This window comes from Anas acuta, chromosome 2 (genome assembly GCF_963932015.1).
Source record: "Anas acuta chromosome 2, bAnaAcu1.1, whole genome shotgun sequence".
NCBI lineage: Eukaryota > Metazoa > Chordata > Aves > Anseriformes > Anatidae > Anas > Anas acuta.
Genome location: NC_088980.1, coordinates 65,681,377 through 65,699,713, shown reverse-complemented (window position 1 = coordinate 65,699,713; position 18,337 = coordinate 65,681,377). Strand labels below are relative to the sequence as shown.

The 18,337-nt window shown below is 36.1% G+C and overlaps 2 protein-coding genes across 7 annotated transcripts in view; one reads left to right on the top strand and one right to left on the bottom strand.

The window, feature by feature from the left end:
• Positions 1–18,337, top strand: part of UBP1 (upstream binding protein 1) — a 53,040-nt gene that overhangs the window by 30,151 nt on the left and 4,552 nt on the right. For 2 of the 5 annotated variants that reach the window (XM_068670636.1, XM_068670638.1), the window contains 12 exons: positions 1,165–1,241; positions 3,903–4,008; positions 4,604–4,710; positions 6,350–6,502; positions 6,656–6,766; positions 7,304–7,411; positions 14,381–14,484; positions 15,231–15,285; positions 15,520–15,613; positions 16,696–16,786; positions 17,373–17,482; positions 18,097–18,239. In XM_068670636.1, the coding sequence (XP_068526737.1) occupies positions 1,165–1,241; positions 3,903–4,008; positions 4,604–4,710; positions 6,350–6,502; positions 6,656–6,766; positions 7,304–7,411; positions 14,381–14,484; positions 15,231–15,285; positions 15,520–15,613; positions 16,696–16,786; positions 17,373–17,482; positions 18,097–18,239 (1,259 nt within the window). The remainder of the gene's footprint in view (positions 1–1,164; positions 1,242–3,902; positions 4,009–4,603; positions 4,711–6,349; positions 6,503–6,655; positions 6,767–7,303; positions 7,412–14,380; positions 14,485–15,230; positions 15,286–15,519; positions 15,614–16,695; positions 16,787–17,372; positions 17,483–18,096; positions 18,240–18,337) is intronic. The other 3 variants (XM_068670639.1, XM_068670640.1, XM_068670637.1) reach the window with 2 other exon arrangements.
• The window catches only part of FBXL2 (F-box and leucine rich repeat protein 2), a 74,786-nt gene continuing 57,745 nt past the window's right edge, over positions 1,297–18,337 (bottom strand). The window contains exon 16 of one of the 2 annotated variants that reach the window (XM_068670646.1): positions 1,297–1,933. The gene's annotated coding sequence lies outside the window, so the exon portion shown is untranslated. The remainder of the gene's footprint in view (positions 1,934–18,337) is intronic. The other variant, XM_068670645.1, reaches the window with a different exon arrangement.

Sequence of the window (18,337 nt, the reverse complement as noted above, 5' to 3'; positions counted from 1 at the left end):
TAAATATAGGAGTTGAAATAATCTGATGCTTTGCTCAGCTGCACTAGGTACATTTAATTTTTATATAGATTTATGTTACCAATATTCAGATGTTGCTGGAGTAAAAAATGCCTGCAGGTATATAGTGCAGGTACATAAATGGGCTAAGTGTGTTACAGCAAAACCAAAAGCCCCTGGGTCGTAGTTGTAGGTAACACCAATTGATGGAGCTGTGAAAGGAGTTGAAGAAATCATTTGCTTATTCGCAGAGGAAAAACAGCTGATTCTTTACCTTGTAGGGCAGGCCAATAAATAAATGTAGGAAATAATAGAATGTAAAGACTGTTTGGAGGGTAATACAGAAGGCAATGCATGTACTGCACATGATCTCAGTGAATCTCTTGAAGTATTATTTTATCCTGTATTTTATAAGGGAAGCATGATTTTGCAAATGAGTATGTGCTGCGCACATTGGAACAAAAAGTCACTGTAGTTAAGATACATTCTAGCCTTCTCTGTTTTGAACACAACAGTTTGTCATATTGACTAGAAAAATGGGTTCACTCATGAAATAATTGGTAACAAGCTCTTATGCTTGTGCTTATAGTTGGTAACAAGCTTATGCTTATAAGCTTATGCTTATAATTGGTAACAAGCTCTTATGCTAAATGCTTATTTCTGAAATCATACAAAGCCTAAAGATCATACAAAGGTAACAAGTACATGGACAAAATTAAACATGGAAGAGCAGTATGTTTTGTATGAACAGTATAAAAACTCACTTCATATATTCAGCATTGTTTCAGAAGACTAGGCTGTGGTTCTCGGTATGTTGCCTTTCATCAATTTCAAAAATGACAGAATTCAGCTTTTATGGTGAACTTTTTTCTGGAGGAAAGAAAAACAAAACCAGGAACGCACCATAAAAAAAATACTTGCACTGAATGTAAAATGAAATGCTTAAGCTTTGGAAATACCTGTAGTTTGATATGAATCAAAAAAAATTGTTGTTGCACCAATTCCTGTGCTGTAAAGTGAACCTTCAGGTTCAAGTTCAGGCGTGAACTTTCAGGTACTGATATTCTTGTGTACCATGTATGAACCAATGGCTAATTTAGTTGAATTAAACACAAAATGGCTTTGTGATCTGACTGTTCTGTTCATACAAATTTTTTTTCTTTATAGGTCAGTCCTATGAAATACGGATGCTAGATAATCGGAAAGCTGGAGACATACCAGAAATCAATGGAAAACTGGTGAAGGTGAGAAGTTCTCTAGATAGTGTTACTAACAAACCTCTACTGATTGCATATGTAGAGAGCAGTATTTTAACCTGTTATTGTACACTGACTCATGGAACGTGATGGACTAGCTGATCTGACCAATAAAAGTAGGCACAGAAGATCCTAGTGCTTAGTTTTGTTGGGTTTTGGTTTCAGGTTTACTACAAATTAAAAGATTATATATGTATGCATTTCCCCTTTTATGAATGAGTTCATTTCATGTATCTTCAGAAAACTGAAGGTGAGGTATCACTTCATTTAGCCTTTGTGCAGTGTGCAGTCTGATCTGCTTTAAGGTGAGATGAATCTCCACTAAATGTACCTGTGTGTTTCTGCGCAGTAAAACGAGACTGTGGTAACAGTGTTGAACTCATAAATATCTGGAGTTAGGTTAGATAAATCCAGTACAGAGGCTGTATATTTTATGATTGTGTTTTTTGTTTTTTTTTTTTCTGCCAACGCTAGCTACTTGTTGAGTGACTGTTGACCAGTAGTATTAAAAGAAAAAAATCCAGTGCATAGAGTGCTTGTGTGTAGTGAAGGCAGCTTTTTTTTTTTTTTTTTTTCATGTTAGGCTTGATACCTACTTGTCTGTAGATTTGTATCCAATGTCTTCTGAGCCATGTCTTTTTCCAGTTCATTAGGAAGTGTGGAAGGAAGCTAGAGTGTAACTCAGAAAGAAGAAGCGTAGTGAGCATGTTTATTAATACATGTAATGGAAAATGCACGTAGCCCAACCTGTGGTTTTTGGAACAGTGAGATATTGACATGTAGGAGATTAATTCATAGGAACTCCATGGACCTCTCTTATTTTGCTGCTCAATGAACAGTTTGTCCTGTAGCTGAACTCCTGTACTTAATCCATATTTGTTTCCTTATGCTTTAATATTACCAGAAGGATACTGTGAATCAGAGGTATTGCACAAAGTATAAGAATTGAGGCACAGTGAAAAATGTCCAATTCATGGTACAAATTATTAAAATAATTACTGGGGGGGGGAGATTGGATTTTTCTCTTAAGCATCTGACGACTTCTATCAAATTTTCCAAAAAAAAAAAAAAAAAAAAAAAGAATCGTATTCATGTTTTTTATTGGGGGAAGAAGGAAACATCTTTTCAATAAAGTTACTTTGACAGTGGTACTGCAAAATTACATCAGAATGGTGTGTCTGTGGGAGACTGAGTCTTTACCTGTGAGCTTTGGTCTATATCATTGGTGAAATTTGGCTGGCTTGTGTAGTCCTATGCTTTGCTCTTACTTGTCTGTGGGATGCTTGTTCAGTGATAATTTCAAGAAGTTCTAAGCACAAGCATAAAGTTGGGATTTGTGAGCTCTACAATTAAAACTTTAAAGCCTGGCATTTTGACTTGATGTAATAAGCCTGCTGCATATTTTGCCCCCTTAGGTGCTATTTCAATATAGCTTTGGAGAATCGGTCTGCTGCCATATGATAGGTTCATATATTAGTTATGAATCATTTGGTAGGTAGAATGGGACAAAGCAATGTAAGAGTTGAAAAAAGGAAACTTTCTTACAGCAAGGTGTTGTGGTGCTGCATCAGAAAAAAAAAAATTCACTTAGGAAACTTAAATATTGGAATCCCAGAACTTGAACAAAGAAGACATTTCATGGTGGTGAAAGTGGCTCCAGATACTTTGAAGCTTCATAGCTGTCAAACAGTGCAGTGAAAAAGTGTGTTTGTGTGTATGCATATGCACTTTCTGTTACCTTTAAAATAAAACTAAGGAAATGTATCGTGAAGAAAAGGCACTTCATTTAAAAGTTGTACATTTGGTTTTGTTTTTACCAATTTTGTCCACTATTAATATGACTGTAGAAATGAAAGAAAATACTTCAAAAAATTTGTCTAAGTTTTGTTCATTCAGTATTAATTCATAAATACAACATATATATTTTTTCTTCTGTGCAACAAATTGCTTTGTATATGCATTCATACAGCAGAACAGAAATTTATTTAATATGGTTAAGAGCACAGTTGTAGCAGAACTGGTCACAAAAATAGGTATTGCTGGATAATTGCTTCTATCTGATTAAAGTTAATCAAATCCTAGTATCTTTAAATGAATATTTTAGGTAGAAAAGCTCAAATAGTTTGGAAGTTGTTTATTATTCCTTGCTATTAACTAAAATAATAGATTTATTGTAAATATGTTTATAAGTACTAGGAAGATTTTTTTATTAATTTCATTTCTTAAAACTTTCTGCAGTATTTCACAAAATTGCCCATTAAAAAATGGTCAAACTGTATTCACCCCTTTTCAGAATAAATGAAGGCTTTTGCTTTCTAAACAAGTTTTCTAAAACAAATGTATGTAGCATACAGAATTGATACTGTGCTGTCAGTGTTGCTCTGTTTGCTGTACATAACTTATAGTGACCTTAGAATATGCAATAAGATGTAAATTTTTTTGCACTTTTTCCAAGTTTTCCTGCTGTTCAGTTTTATTTCTGTATTCTAGAATACTTCGGGATACTGATGGTTGTGAACTGTTTTGTTGTTGTTTTTGTTAATACCTATTTGTTAGCAGTATGGCTGTTTCAGAGTGCTTTAGTGGTCTATCTTCAGGCTATTTCTAGTAGTAATGTTGTGGCTCATCCAATGTTTTCTTCTTCATTAGAGTATTATAAGAGTTGTGTTCCATGATAGAAGGTTGCAATATACAGAACACCAGCAGCTAGAAGGATGGAAATGGAACCGCCCTGGGGACAGACTTCTTGACTTAGGTATAATTGTTTCTATCTGTTGGAGTTATATTAGATTAAATACCCACATTTAAATTGAACATGGTCGTATTTCTGGTACCACTGATGAAAAAAACGCAGACCAGTTTTCTGTGTGCCACTTTGTCTTAATGTATTTTAAACAAAAATGTTCTTACCACTTTCATATTCTTTTAAAACCTTTAAGTGTTGCAGAGGTAAGATTGCAATTCTGCAACTTTATACACTTAGTACTCTTTGTAATTTTGATTCCTAAATATTATAGTTATTAGGAGAACACAGATACAAGCAGACTGTGGAAATGGCTCCAACATGTTTTCTTTATTTTGCATAACTCTATAGTATTTGGTGCATAAGTTGTAGGTGGATGGGTGGGCGGGCTGGCAGGGGAGGAGCTCCCAAACGTTGAGCACTTTGTATGTTAAGTCTACTAAGATTCTTCAGATCAGTCCAGAGAAACTGTTTATGTTTAAGCTGGCAAAGCCCACATTTTCTCCCTTAACCGCATGTGCTCATGGTAACCTTGTATTACAGTGTACTTCTAGTATTTTCTTGGAATATTATAATTATAAAATATATACTACTTATTTTAATACAGATATTCCAATGTCTGTTGGAGTCATTGATATCAAGACAAATCCAAGCCAGCTCAATGCAGTTGAATTTTTGTGGGATCCAACAAAATGTACATCTGCTTTTATTCAGGTTTGAAACTTTACTTGACTGATGTCTGTGTTTGGTGCCTTACAGGTCACAAACAACAGTATATTTGCATAAGTTGCATATTTGTGTATGTAAGTTTCTTGTTTGTTATTTGTGAGATAGTCATTAAATATCAGCTTTTTAAGAAACACAGGTTCATAGCAACTAATCTATAATGGTTCCATGTTAGGTTTTTCAACTTAATTTGATCTTATAAAAGCAGCTTTTACAAACAAAAGGTTTTCAAAAAGCTTTTTGAAGAAAGATTTCATGGTAAAAATATTTAGTTATATGGAGTATTAAAATTCATTTATCCTAAATAACTGTCACTATCACATTATTTTAGTTGGGAGACCCACTGTCCTATTGATGAGCTTCAACAGAAGCTTGGCTTGAAGATACAAAATGTTAATGTGCTACAAATAAGGTCTTTAAACATTCAGATAAGTTTCTTGTATCAGTAGGCTTCCTCGTAGTAGGATTTTTGCTGTTTATTTTTTGATTTGGTATTTAGGACAATTGAAGGTGCTTTCCTTGGAATTTGCTTAGAATGTTTAGTTTTGCATTCAAATTTTTAGCCTACTTTTGTATCAGACTTGTTTTTATTATGGAGAAATAGTATAAAGTTTGAGGTAGCAATTTTTCTTACTGAGGCTGCCATAGATTAAATGCAGCATTGTCAATAAATTAACTTTGATCTGGTGCAATCAAAGACATTTTTTCTGTTGACAATTATATGATTACTAAAACATAGTGTTTTGTGAAGAAGTGTGAGATAAATTGGTTCTGATTATACAAGTATAATTGCAGCATAGCAATAAGCTGCCCTGGCTATGCTTCAGTTTCCAATCTGTGGTTCTCTGTTGTTGAAGGCCATAGAAAGCAGAATAGTACTGCACATGGTTTTTGGCAGTGTAAGGTATGCTTCTGTCCATGGTGTTTAACTTGCCTAATATTCCAGAAGCAACCAAAAAATCAGGAGCACTGTCCAGTGAGATTCATTACAGCTCTTGCAGTTGCACTGATTTTTTTATTAGGTATGTTTTATGGTTATTTCTAGCTAATAAATGCAGTCTTTAGGCTGATGTAGTTTCAAAAGCATTTGAGGCAATTATATACTGGTTAAAAATCTGTTGACTTTTACTGGAAGTTGGGCATATTTGAAAATACCTTGTGTTCACGTGAGATGAAAAACTCTTCCAGTCAGGGACCTTCTGTAGTTCTGGTAGCATTTATTACAAGTAACTCTCAAATTTACTGTAGGTATAATGTCTTTGACAGTAGTATGTTGAAAAGTTTTTGTTATATTCATGATAGATACAGTTGTTATGCGCATACATTTTTCTTAAGATCTAATGTGACAGCTTAAAATTTCTCATTTAATAAGAATCTATAATGCCTTCTGGTTTTTGGAGCAATTTCAGTCACACACTTGTTTCCCTTCTTCCCTGCCAGCTCAAGTATAATGTTTTTGGCTTCGTTTGCAAATGGGCAGGAAAAAAAGATAGTCATGCAGGTTGGTCCTCAGATAGGCTGGGTCATGTTACTTGTCCTTAAAAATGTACTTGCTGTTGCTAACACCTAGTGAAATTCATGTATAGGACACTTTTGAGGGTGTTATTTGTGTGCTTATTTTTTTCAGGTACATTGTATCAGCACTGAATTTACCCCTCGTAAACACGGAGGAGAGAAAGGAGTTCCTTTTAGGATTCAGGTTGACACATTTAAACAGACAGAAAATGGAGAATATACAGACCACCTGCATTCGGCCAGCTGTCAAATTAAAGTTTTTAAGGTAACGGTAGAAAACAGATACTTCATAAGTCTCTCAGAAGCTCTCATAAAGATGGGAGACGTCTTTATGTTACTGCTTGACTTCTGTGATCAGATTTCAGTTATAAAGCTGTTTTACACCCGCTTTCTTATTCATGTAACTGTTCATTTTTAGCCAAAAGGAGCAGACAGGAAACAGAAGACAGACAGAGAAAAGATGGAAAAACGAACTGCACACGAAAAAGAAAAGTATCAGCCTTCATATGACACCACAATTCTCACAGAGGTAACAAAAAAGAATTGTATCTGCTGAGGAGAAAATATATAGATGCAGTCTTGGAAAGGTTGAGGAAGAAGGAGTTCTACACAAAGATAGGCTCTTTATTTGACAAACTTGTCCAATGGACAGCAACATTAAATTTAAAGATTCTGTTTAGTAAACTTCATTTAGATTATAGATGCTTGTATTAACATACTCTAAGAACGAACACTGTATGAGTGACTGCATTGCATCCTAAAGCAAGTCTTTTGGTACAGATCTAAAAAGCTTGCAGCTGAAAAGCCTTTTTAAAAAAAGGGGAGGGGGAATCTAGAATTTAATTATCTGCTAAGTTTGAGCTTCAAACTGTGGTGTTGTTTTTTTTTTTGTAGATTATGTAATATAAGGCCAGAGCCTCAATAGGTTTTTGCATTTTCTTTTTATTTAAACACCAGTGAGTTCTATAGAGTTTTCTAAAGATTTCAGAAGTTTTTAAAAGGATTTTAGATCTTTCCTCGCTGTATAATGAAAAGAAATTGACCCAAATCTTTGGTGTTTGTCCAGATGAGGCTTGAGCCTATAATTGAAGATGCAGTTGAACATGAGCAGAAAAAGTCCAGCAAGCGGACTTTGCCAGCAGACTACGGTGATTCTCTGGCAAAGCGAGGCAGTGTAAGGGACTTCTGCTTATCTTTTCATTGTGCAAGATACCTTGTGCAGTGTTAGATATAGGAGAAACTTCCATTATATAAAGTAAAAATATTTTGATTGCTGTGCCTTAATTTTATTCACTGTTATGTATGCCAATTGCTCCATGTTGGTTTTTAGCAAAGGAATCCTTCCTAAATCTAACACTTAAGATAAATTGTTGCAGAGAGACTGTGTGACTTTCAAAAGTAAAGAGCTTTCAGTTTACGCAACTTTGAAGTGAAATAGCTTTTTGCTTTCCTGTATGTATGTAATTAGTGGAAATAAGAACAGTGAAATTTAGTCAAAATGTTTTGTCCCATAATTCTGTTTACATTCGATCTAAGTTTCCATGTACATCATTATTTTTAAAAAGACATGCAGTGTTGCAGCTTTTTACCGATTTTTCCTTTCGCCATCTACATCTTGTGCTCCAAGCAGGTTTAATGCAGTTCAGAGCAGTCAGTCACTGTGTGTGTGCACTAACCCTGGGGGGGGAGCAGTATTAAGTAATATGGGTTCCTTGGGGGATTCCCTTCCACCCCCTCCCCAGAACTACTGTAAGGAAAGAGCTGTCTTGAATTTACCTGCTAGTATTCTTGGCTGTGGGTCTTGTTTTGTTTTGTTGTTTTCTATCTTTTAAGATGCACCTTTAGGATTCTTTGGCAGCGCAGGCATGCAGATGGCCCGAGGTGGTGGGGAGAGGTATAGACAGGAGAAAACAGGATTTTAGCACTTCTGCTTCTAAAGAAAGTCTGAAGCGTTTCTTGATCCTGCTCCTTGGAGAGATTTTTACTCTTTTCTTTCCTCCCTTGCTTTCATCTCTTCTTGTTGTCTTCATTGAAATAATTATTGCTTATAGGAAGGATAGAAGGTACTTTACAGAGTTGTGACAAATCAGTTGTTGCAATTAAGACAAACTATAGCCAAACAATTCTTGAAAGTTGTCTAAACTTCTTAACAACCTCTGTACAAAACTCTTGAAATATGAAGTTAAAGTGTTACATTAATCACAGTGAAGAAAAATTGAGCTAGGGCAGCTAGTACTGGACTTGTGATGAATATTAAGAGTGTATTTCTTCACTTCCTGCATTTACAGAATAGCCGTCTTCCTTAAGGCTTTGCTTCTCTTAAGCTTTGAGCAACCTGATTTTCTTAATGTCTCCCCCCACTTCCAGTAGTATTTTGTGATGATGCCTGTGATCAAGCATCTTTTTTCTGCTCTGTATGCTGTGCCGTGTTCCATGTCATTTTTTCTCCATGGTACGTAAAACTGAGCACAGCTTAAGCCTTGCCAGTGTCAAGAGAATTGGAAAGCTTACTTGGTTTGTGGGTCATATAATGCTGTATCAAAATTAGTTGGCTGAATATGAGCCAGCAGTGTGCTCAGGTGGCCAAGAAGGCCAACAGCATCCTGGCTTGCATAAGAAACAGTGTGGTCAGCAGGTCTAGGGAAGTGATTGTCCCCCTGTACTCGGCTCTGGTGAGGCCGCACCTCGAGTACTGTGTTCAGTTTTGGGCCCCTCACTACAAGAAGGACATCAAGGTGCTCGAGTGTGTCCAGAGCAGGGTGACGAAGCTGGTGAGGGGTCTGGAGAACAACTCCTGCGAGGAACGGCTGAGGGAGCTGGGCTTGTTCAGCCTGGAGAAAAGGAGGCTCAGGGGCGACCTTATTGCTCTCTACAGGTACCTCAAAGGAGGCTGTAGTGAGGTGGGGGTTGGTCTGTTCTCCCATGTGCCTGGTGACAGGACTAGGGAGAATGGGTTTAAGTTGCGCCACAGGAGTTTTAGATTGGATGTTAGGAAGAACTTCTTTACTGAAAGGGTTGTTAGGCATTGGAATGGGCTGCCCAGGGAAGTGGTGGAGTAACCATCCCTGGAGGTCTTTAAAAGACGTTTAGATGTAGCACTTAGTGATATGGTTTAGTGGAGGACTTGTTAGTGTTCAGTCAGAGGTTTGGCTCAATGATCTTGAGGTCTCTTCCAACCTAGAAATTCTGTGAAAATTGCTTGCTTTTTCTGTGGTGTTGTCATACATGTTGATTCAGGTATGAATTGGGTGAGCAATGACCCACAGGCTATTGTGGAGTAACAGCTACTTAATGCTTTTCAGTTCTCATCATTCTGCAGCTTACTCTTCCTGTTTTGCATTTGCCCTTAATAAAATTCTGCCTTGAGATCACTTGTTCAGTTTGTTCAGGCCATTTTGAACTTCATTCCCGTATGATGAAACACTTTCAGCTTTGCTAATTTGATTTAATCTGCAAATATAACACACGGTCTGTTCCATCACACCAAATAACACCGTTTTTGCTGTACTCTTAGTAAAACCTTAGTCATTACTACAAAGTTACTATTATTTTTAACTCTTAGTATACAACTTGCTTGCTAGGGAAGGAGTAACTATTCTACAGCTAGAAGGACGCTTCATCAGACTTCTGTCACCAGGCAGGCTTGACTTTGTAGGCCTTGTAAATATGGACAGGGAATAGATCAGTTCTGGCCTTGGAAATCCTTTTTCCCAGATCTAGCCATTTACTAAATCAGAAGGTGTGCCTGTATCTGACTTGCCTCATATATGCAGATCAGATATATGCAGATGCATGTGCTGTTTAAACTATCACAGAGAAAAACTAGAGGCCTGTTTTGTTAAGGTATGAGGATTCACACTTGCATACATATTATGGTCTTTATATATGAGGGTTCTTGTACTACATGTGTCAAAGGAACTGTAGCTCCATTACGGAAGGAAAACGAGATTGCTTGGAATGCTTTCCCTGACAAATGTGTGTTGGCTGTTACTTAGCATGCACTTTTTCCTAGATGCTCAGAAATAAGTTTTTGTTGCCTCTTCATGAATTGTAGAAATTTAGCTCAGTCCACTCTGTAGTTCTCTTCCTTTCTCAAAGCTGGGTATTGTTATCTTCCTCCTACACCTCACCTACTCTATAGGCTGTCTTTTTTTGTTCCTTGCATTTTGCATCTCTTTTTACATGTTTGTCGTTTTATTGTGCCCCTCCAAGATTCTACTGTTTGCTGGTTATATCTAATTTTGTTCCTTTCTTCCTGTATGATTTCTTCCAGCTCAGCCACAATTCCAGCTGGACAAGTTGGTCTCTTCACGATTTAATTTGTGATTCTAACACAACACTGTACAAAGAGTTGGGAAACTTCCTTTCTGAATGGGTGCTTGCTTTCTGAGTGGTCGCTCCACTCTGCTCTTCTCATATCCTTTCCTAGGATCTAGAGGCTTTGTCTATTACTGTCATATGTCTTTCTCCTCTCGTTCATTTTCATAAGAATGTGCTTTTCCATTATTCATTTTTTTTTCCACCTCATGTTTCAAAATTCAGTGCAGTCACCACAATTTCTTCAGTGTTTATCATAGTATTTTCAAAACAGACACGTATAATTAAACTACTTGTTAAGACTGTCTTGTACTATGGACAGTTTACTTTTTCCATAGAGGTAAAAGGCTACAAACTTAACACTGCCTTTTTGACCTCAGAGCAGATGTTTATGGACAGGTGACTTTCATCCAGGGGCCATCTTATGAAAGAGGTGCCCTATATTTTTGTCTTTCAAATATATAGAACCTAGAGTTTATCTGACAAAGAAGGGAAAAAAAAAAAAAAAACAAATAACAACAACAACAAAACCAAACAAAAACAGGATCTTTTTCCTGGTTTGAATTTGAAAAAGCAGTATCTTGATTGATTGTTATATTAGTATACAATGAATTATATGTCACAAGATAGAATGTATAAAACTACAATTTGATTAAACTTGGTCAAAATGTAAATACAGTTGACTAAAAAATACATGTGGAAGTTGGAAGACTTCCAGGTATAGGCCTTGAAATGAATTGGAGCATTAAGTTTTGGATGTGAAAGATTGGTGCAGAAGTTAAATATTTTCTATAAACAACTTAAATTTAGAATATGAGACCTTCTCGAGGCCATATGAGCCTGAAAGTAGAGCTGGGACAAAACTGATGTAGCAACAAAAACATGCAGTACTGCTTGTTTGTTTCTCTTTACCTCTGTACTTCATATAGTGGCATACAGGATATGTTATGTGGGTGACTTTACATTTTGGGAATAACTTCTTTACTTCTGCTTTCAGAATAATTAAGTCTGTATGAGTAGAAGTTTTTCACTTTGGACAAGAAGGACTGCAGCTGCTTGGGGCAAGAACCCTTTATTTTATAGGTTTTTTGAAAAAGCTCTATGTAATAAAATTGCTGCCCTGTTCTCCAAAGATGATGCTATGGGCCTTGGTTTTGTGATGATTTGGTGTTTGAATATAGTATGGACTTCTTTGCCAAAGTTCATTTTTACTCTCTCGTAAAGCATCAATTTGGGCGTACTCTAATAGACTGGAAGTAGGAAGGGAAAGGACAGTAAACAGTGGCTTAGAAAAACTTGAATTTTTGCAGCTCTTCAAAAGTTAAGAACGTTGAGTTTGAATGACGCATATCCCAAGTCTGAAAAGTCATACTTGGAAAGAAAGTCTTCCATTTTAGCTCAGTAAAACCATGAGTTAAATTTATAACTTCATTCATATCCCATACAGAAGGATGTTAAAGATAGGAAACCAATATAATTTTCTCTTTATCAAGAACTAATCAGTGTTCAGAGATTAAGGCATAATTTCTGTAGTACAATTGTATCAGTGGTATTGTGTAAGTGTACTAGTAATGGAGGGCAGTTAGTACTGAGACCTTTGGTTACCTCAGTTTTGGGTGTAAGAATGTAAGAAATATCCTGTTGGATCAGATCACAAGTCTGTAAAGAAAGTCCTGTGCTCTGTCTCTGGCAGGGGCAATTTGTAGATGATGTTTTGTGAGAGCCCTCAGCAGAGAAGTCTTGGCAGTTTTTGTGGTCCCCTCCCCTCGTAACTCTCCGTGTCCAGTGGGATATTAGGAAGCACCTCTTTGCTGAGTCTTTTCAGTGACTGTTAATGGATTTGATACCCAAACATTTGTCTAAACCTTTTTCTGAATCTGATAGGATTATGAAGTGTGGGACAGTTGTACATGTGAATGGTTCCAAAAACCTTAAGCAGATTGAGTTAGTTGCTGTAAGACACTTGAAGAATATATGCTGTAGCCATTTTTATTTTTACTTTTTATTTTTCACGCTAGGCTTTTTTGTACCTTGAAACTTACAGAATTAAGTATCTCAATGCTCAATCGTTCTTTTTTTTCCCTCCACAACCTATGTGACAGAAGAACTGAGCCAATGGACGTGTTGCAGGATTAGTATTATCACTACTTTTTTTTTTTTTTTTTTTTTTTAAACCAACAGATTCAGTGTTGGTAGATAATATTTTTGCAGGAAGAGGAGTCGAGAACAGGGCGTTAAGTGTGTGTATAGGAGAAGGAAGGCTATTCTCTTCTGGTTGGGATCTTTTTTCTGAAATGTGTTGGTTTTTTTTCCTGTGTTTAAACTCAGGCTGTTGTGAACAACTTAACTAATTTTGAAGGAAAGCAACATTAACTGCAGTACGTGACTTGGAAATGTTCAAAGCCTGTTCTCTTGACACTGATGCATTCTTCCTTGCCCCTGAAGTGAAATAAATGTTTAACCCTATCTTCGAAGGAGTAGTAGTTAAGGATGTACAACTTGAAACTGTGCGTCCAGATAAACAACTCGCATTGATATTTAGTCAGCGAATCTCAGAAAATTAAGGAAAATGCATTTAACTTCAAAAATATTTCAGCAGAACAAAGCTAATAATATTATGTTGAGCTTCTATTTTACAATTATGTTTGTGGAGTGTGTAATTATTTGAGGTGAAATTTAAACTTAGCTTGAAGAGAAACAACAGAAGGGAAATGCACAGAATAGAAGGAATCATGAGTAACACTATAAGGCCATGGAAGAGCTTGCTTTGTAGGGACGGCACTGGTTGTAGTTGAAATGCTGTTAACTGTTTTACAGAAGATTACAGCCAGCATTAGGCTTACTTATGGTTTCCCTCAGCTAGCGAAAGGATCTTTCAATGGAAAATTGTTGAAACAGGTTTCTATGAAGTCATACTTGTTTCTACCTCCCCTCCCTCTGCACTGCTATGATACAACTCTGGAAACTTCCCTACAGGGTGTTTATTTAGTTGGTTTATATATTAGAAATCTTTGTTGTTTTAACAGGCATGGTCTTAGTTTACTTTATCTTGGGCAGCTTGGTTGTTTTAATACTGTCTTTGAACATATCAAAATCTGTTTGTTTTTTGGTTTTATTTAAAGCAATGAATTTGCAAGGGTATTAGAAACACTAAAAGCTAGTGTCAAAGAGCTTTTATGATAATGGTTTAAAAACTATCCAAAAGACTTTAAATTAGATAGCTGGTTCATTATACACTTGTTATGGCATAAATTTGCGCATAACAATTCCAGTTTAGAAAAAGCAGTACATGTAGCATAATTTTAGTCCAGCAGTAAATTAATATATATTTTTTTTTTTTTACTATTTAACAACCTTTCTACTGAAAATTCTAGCTGTATTTAATTGCTTCCAGGGCAGCTTTGTTAGATTTACCAGCAATGTGAAATGTAGCTTCAAAGTTCTTACTCTGCTGAACTGCTGTTTTGTACCTGGAGTTTGAACAGTCCTTTCATGCAAAGATGAAGGGATGTGTTTGAGCAGATGGCTTGGGGTTAGTTGGTTTGGTTTAAACTGAGTAATCTATGCAGGTTCTCTGTCAGTTCCACCACTAATACCTTCACTGTGTTAACTGTGAAGGTATATATTTAAGTCTTCTTGAAAAAACAAGTTAAAATTGATTCTTGCCTGGAGTATCTGCATGTAATGTGTGGGATGGAGGGAATCTTTATTTACAGAGCAAAAGTCTGAGTGGGAAAAAAAAAATGTGGGTCTAAGTGGAAGAACTATGCATCAGAATAAAAACTATATTGTTAAAGAATTAAATCCAAATTTCTCTTACCTTCAGTGCTCACCATGGCCTGATACTCCTACGACATTTGTAAACAACAGTCCTACTCCTGCTCCAACCTTTACCTCTGCTCAACATAATACCTACAGTGTCCCAGACAGGTCAGTTTCTTTTTCTGCAACTGAGATTGCATTTTTAAATCAGGCATATTCAAAAGTGCTTTCTGAGTGAGTGCAGAAGCTTGCTACTGTTTCCTGATTCCACTGAGGAATGAGAGAGATTTTATTGTTTTGTCTTACGTATTTATTTTAGAGTGTGACACATGCATTGTGTGATTCAATTATAATGTCACTTATTTTGCTTTAACATTTTTCTTCCATGCTGTTCACTGCTGGAAACTTTTCTTCTCATCCTTAGGCATATAGCAAATACTTGACCTTTTAACTATACCAATTTAGGTCTTGTCAGTGAATGGAAACTATTCAGCTTTTTTTCAGTAAGAACAGTCTCCCATTTCCCTCATACAGGTAATAGAATATGAAGGAAAAAAAAATCTTTACCAGCTTTATAACAGAAATTGTATTAGTAAAAACGTGTTGCATTGAGGTATTGATTAAACTGGGGTGATCAAGGAATAATTTACAGTGGTATTGTCTGTATTCTTTTGTTTAGTATGCCTTGTATTTTACTACCTCTTCTTCAGTCATCCTTTAAGACAACTAAATGACCACATACCCTCCCGTGACTGTTGGTAAAGCTGCTTCTCCAGTTGATAAAGAATACACATATATGAACCAGATGATTTGCATATCAAAGTGTAATGATCGTTCTCTTGATTTTAACTTTAATACTCCCAGACTATGCAGCATTTAATTTATCTTAATACTTTTTTTTCTGTCCTCTGTAGTAATTCCTCCTCTCCAAATCATCAAGGAGATGGAACCTCTCAAGGATCTGGAGATGTGAGTGTTTGCTTTCTGCTATAGACACTGGCTCTATTTGCACAAAGGCAGATATTTGTGTTAGTATATTTGATTTATACATGCCTAGACATTAATAGGTATTCAGGAAAAGTGTTTAACTGAGGTTTCTTTTTTTCATTATTTCGGGGTGTTTTATCTGTATTTCATTTCTTTTTTTTTTTTTTTTTTTTTTTTTCAAATAAAAATTATCACATCCAATCTTGTTTCTTACAGCAGCTTCATCCTTCAGCCACAATCCAGGAAACTCAGCAATGGTTGCTCAAGCATAGGTTCTCTACTTATACAAGGCTTTTTTCAAATTTCTCAGGTATCTAAAACTTATTATTTATTTAGAGTCTTTGTGCTAATGAGCAAGTTTTGTGTAGAAAATTGCTCTCTAAAAATAAAATGGAACCAATATGTATTGTAGCTTACTGTGTATAATTTGCTTGTTAAGTGTTTAATTTTCAATGACGAAGACCTGTGGGGGAAATCCTTAAACCAGTTCTTTTTGATTATAGTCTTCATATGTTCATGAAAGTCTAATACTAGCTGTCTGATACATTTCCTTTGAAGCAGTAGACCCATTTTAGTTCTTATTATAGTACTTCAACTTTTATTATTATTATTACAATAGTATTTACAGGTAACGATAACAAAACATTCTTGCTGTTTTTTCATCTATGTATTCCTAGATCATCTGTGGATTGCTTCCATAATAAAAGCTGTCTTTTTTTTTTTTTTTAATCTATTACAATTACTAATTTTCCAGACTGTTGTTTTCTTTGTTGACACCCATGCTGCTTCTAAGAAATACGTTTCCTTCCATTTTGTGTTTAAAACTGCTTAATATCATTTATTGAAGCTTCCTTTTCTGAAGTAAGTGTTCTGGGAAGTAGTTGTTTTCACAGCTCACTTATTCCCAGGACCATTTCAAAAAGAACTGCTTTTAGATGGAAATATCCCACAGGATGTTGATTTACTGATTTGACTATGCTGATTTAGTTATGCCACCCTTTAGCAGCATCTCCTATATACGAGCACAACGTAGTAATTTAAGTGCATGCAGGGTAGGTATTAGTTTGAGTAATGAGTATATTTGAGTAATTTAAGCTGTTGTCTGGATAGAAAACGAATACCTATATCTCTACTAAAATTGTGTGTCTTTCAGATTCTGTACTTCTAAAATGTGTACACCATCATGAAAAAATAGTCACCTTTAGAAAATCGTTCATTTTTTCATAGTGCTAGCTAGGTAGTGCCTATTAAAAATGTTACTTGCTTGTTCATGTTTGCAGGATTCCACTTTTATGGTTGAATTTGTTATCCTGGTTTAAATGAATTTACAATTTCTTTTTAAAAGCAGAAATATTCTAAAACAAGTTTAGTAAAATCCTCGTGTTTCTCCAGGTGCTGATTTATTAAAGCTGACAAGAGAAGATCTGGTACAAATCTGTGGTCCAGCCGATGGAATTCGGCTATACAATGCACTGAAATCCAGGTAAAACCTTGAATGTGTCACTGATTGTGTTTTGTTGTATCACACACTGGAAGAGCACTCCCTTCCTTGGAGCAGGAGGTTGGGAAGCCAGTGCTCAGTGGCTGGATGAGCCTTTGTGCCTGCGTGAGCTTCCCCAGAACCTGGCAGATCCTTTCACATTTAAAAAGCAACTCCGTGTCCTGGGCAGACCGCAGGTGAGATGCAGGTGCTGATGGGTTCAGAAGTAAACTGTAAGACTAGCACCAGTGCAGTTGGGCAGTGCCAATTTCTTGAAGACATGAATTTGTTGCCATAACACAAAACCTCTCATTTAGGTGAACTCAGAACAACCTGAGGCTTGACTACTAAAAAGTTGACTACTAAGACATACAGCATCCCAACTATCTGTCTGATTCTGACTGAAATGGGTATACAGTTCCTTTGTGGGACTTGTTGCTATTCAGCTATGTTCCAGGATTCCAAAAAGCATTTCAAGTATACTTCTCTATGCTGTTAACATAGCAAAAAAACCTACCTTTGCAAATTGGTTTCCATATTTCCAGGGCAAGCAAGCTTTTGTGTAAACCGTGATTTGTTTGACTTACAGGTCTGTTAGGCCCCGTTTAACAATCTATGTCTGTCAGGAGCCATTAAGGAGCGTACAACTGGAAAGACAAGATGCAGGCAACGGTGATAGCAGCAATGGTGCAATATATGGTATGGTACATCAGGGTCTTCAGAATGACACAGCTGTCCGGTAACATTGTAGGACCTTAAAAGCTTTCAAGGTTAAATTATTGATTTTTCAGTCCACTGATAAAACTAACTGTAGTTAATTGGATAGTTAATTAAGAAATATTCAAATTAGCTGTGCTGTGTTGTACAGCCAAGATATTAACTAGATGCATGTAGATGAATATAAAAGTGAAAGCAAATTAAAGACTTAATGTTCTTAGCAATGTTTAATTATGTTTCCATGTCATTTTCTGTGCAACTGAGCTAAAACTGGTACAGCTTTGACAAGTAAAACAGCCAAGCAGTGTACAAGTTTATGGTTATTAGCACAGGGGTACCATGTTAGTTTCCGGGAACTAGCGGTTGTTTCAACATACATGGGACCTTAATGTTTAATTGTAAATTTGTGTAAATCATACAATTAAGGGACTGCAACTACCTGCTTGTTAGGCAAGTACACAGGGAGAGTGGACATAAGGCATTTAGGTTTTAAGATTTTTGAGAGCCAGGGATATACACAATTTCCATTTTTTTTTCATGTAATAACGTGTTCCTAATTAGCACACTGTCTGTCTATATGCTTTTTTCTCTTGTAGTTTATCATGCAATCTACTTAGAAGAAATGGCAGCCTCAGAAGTCACACGCAAGCTTGCTTTGGCATTTAATATTCCTTTGCATCAGATCAACCAGGTTTACAGACAGGGTCCCACTGGCATCCACATTCTTGTTAGTGATCAGGTAAGAGAAATTTTATTTTCTTAAAAAATGCTTTATTTATGAATTCATGAGAATGAAGACTTTTCTTATGCTTGCTTCTTTATTACTATGTTTTCTGT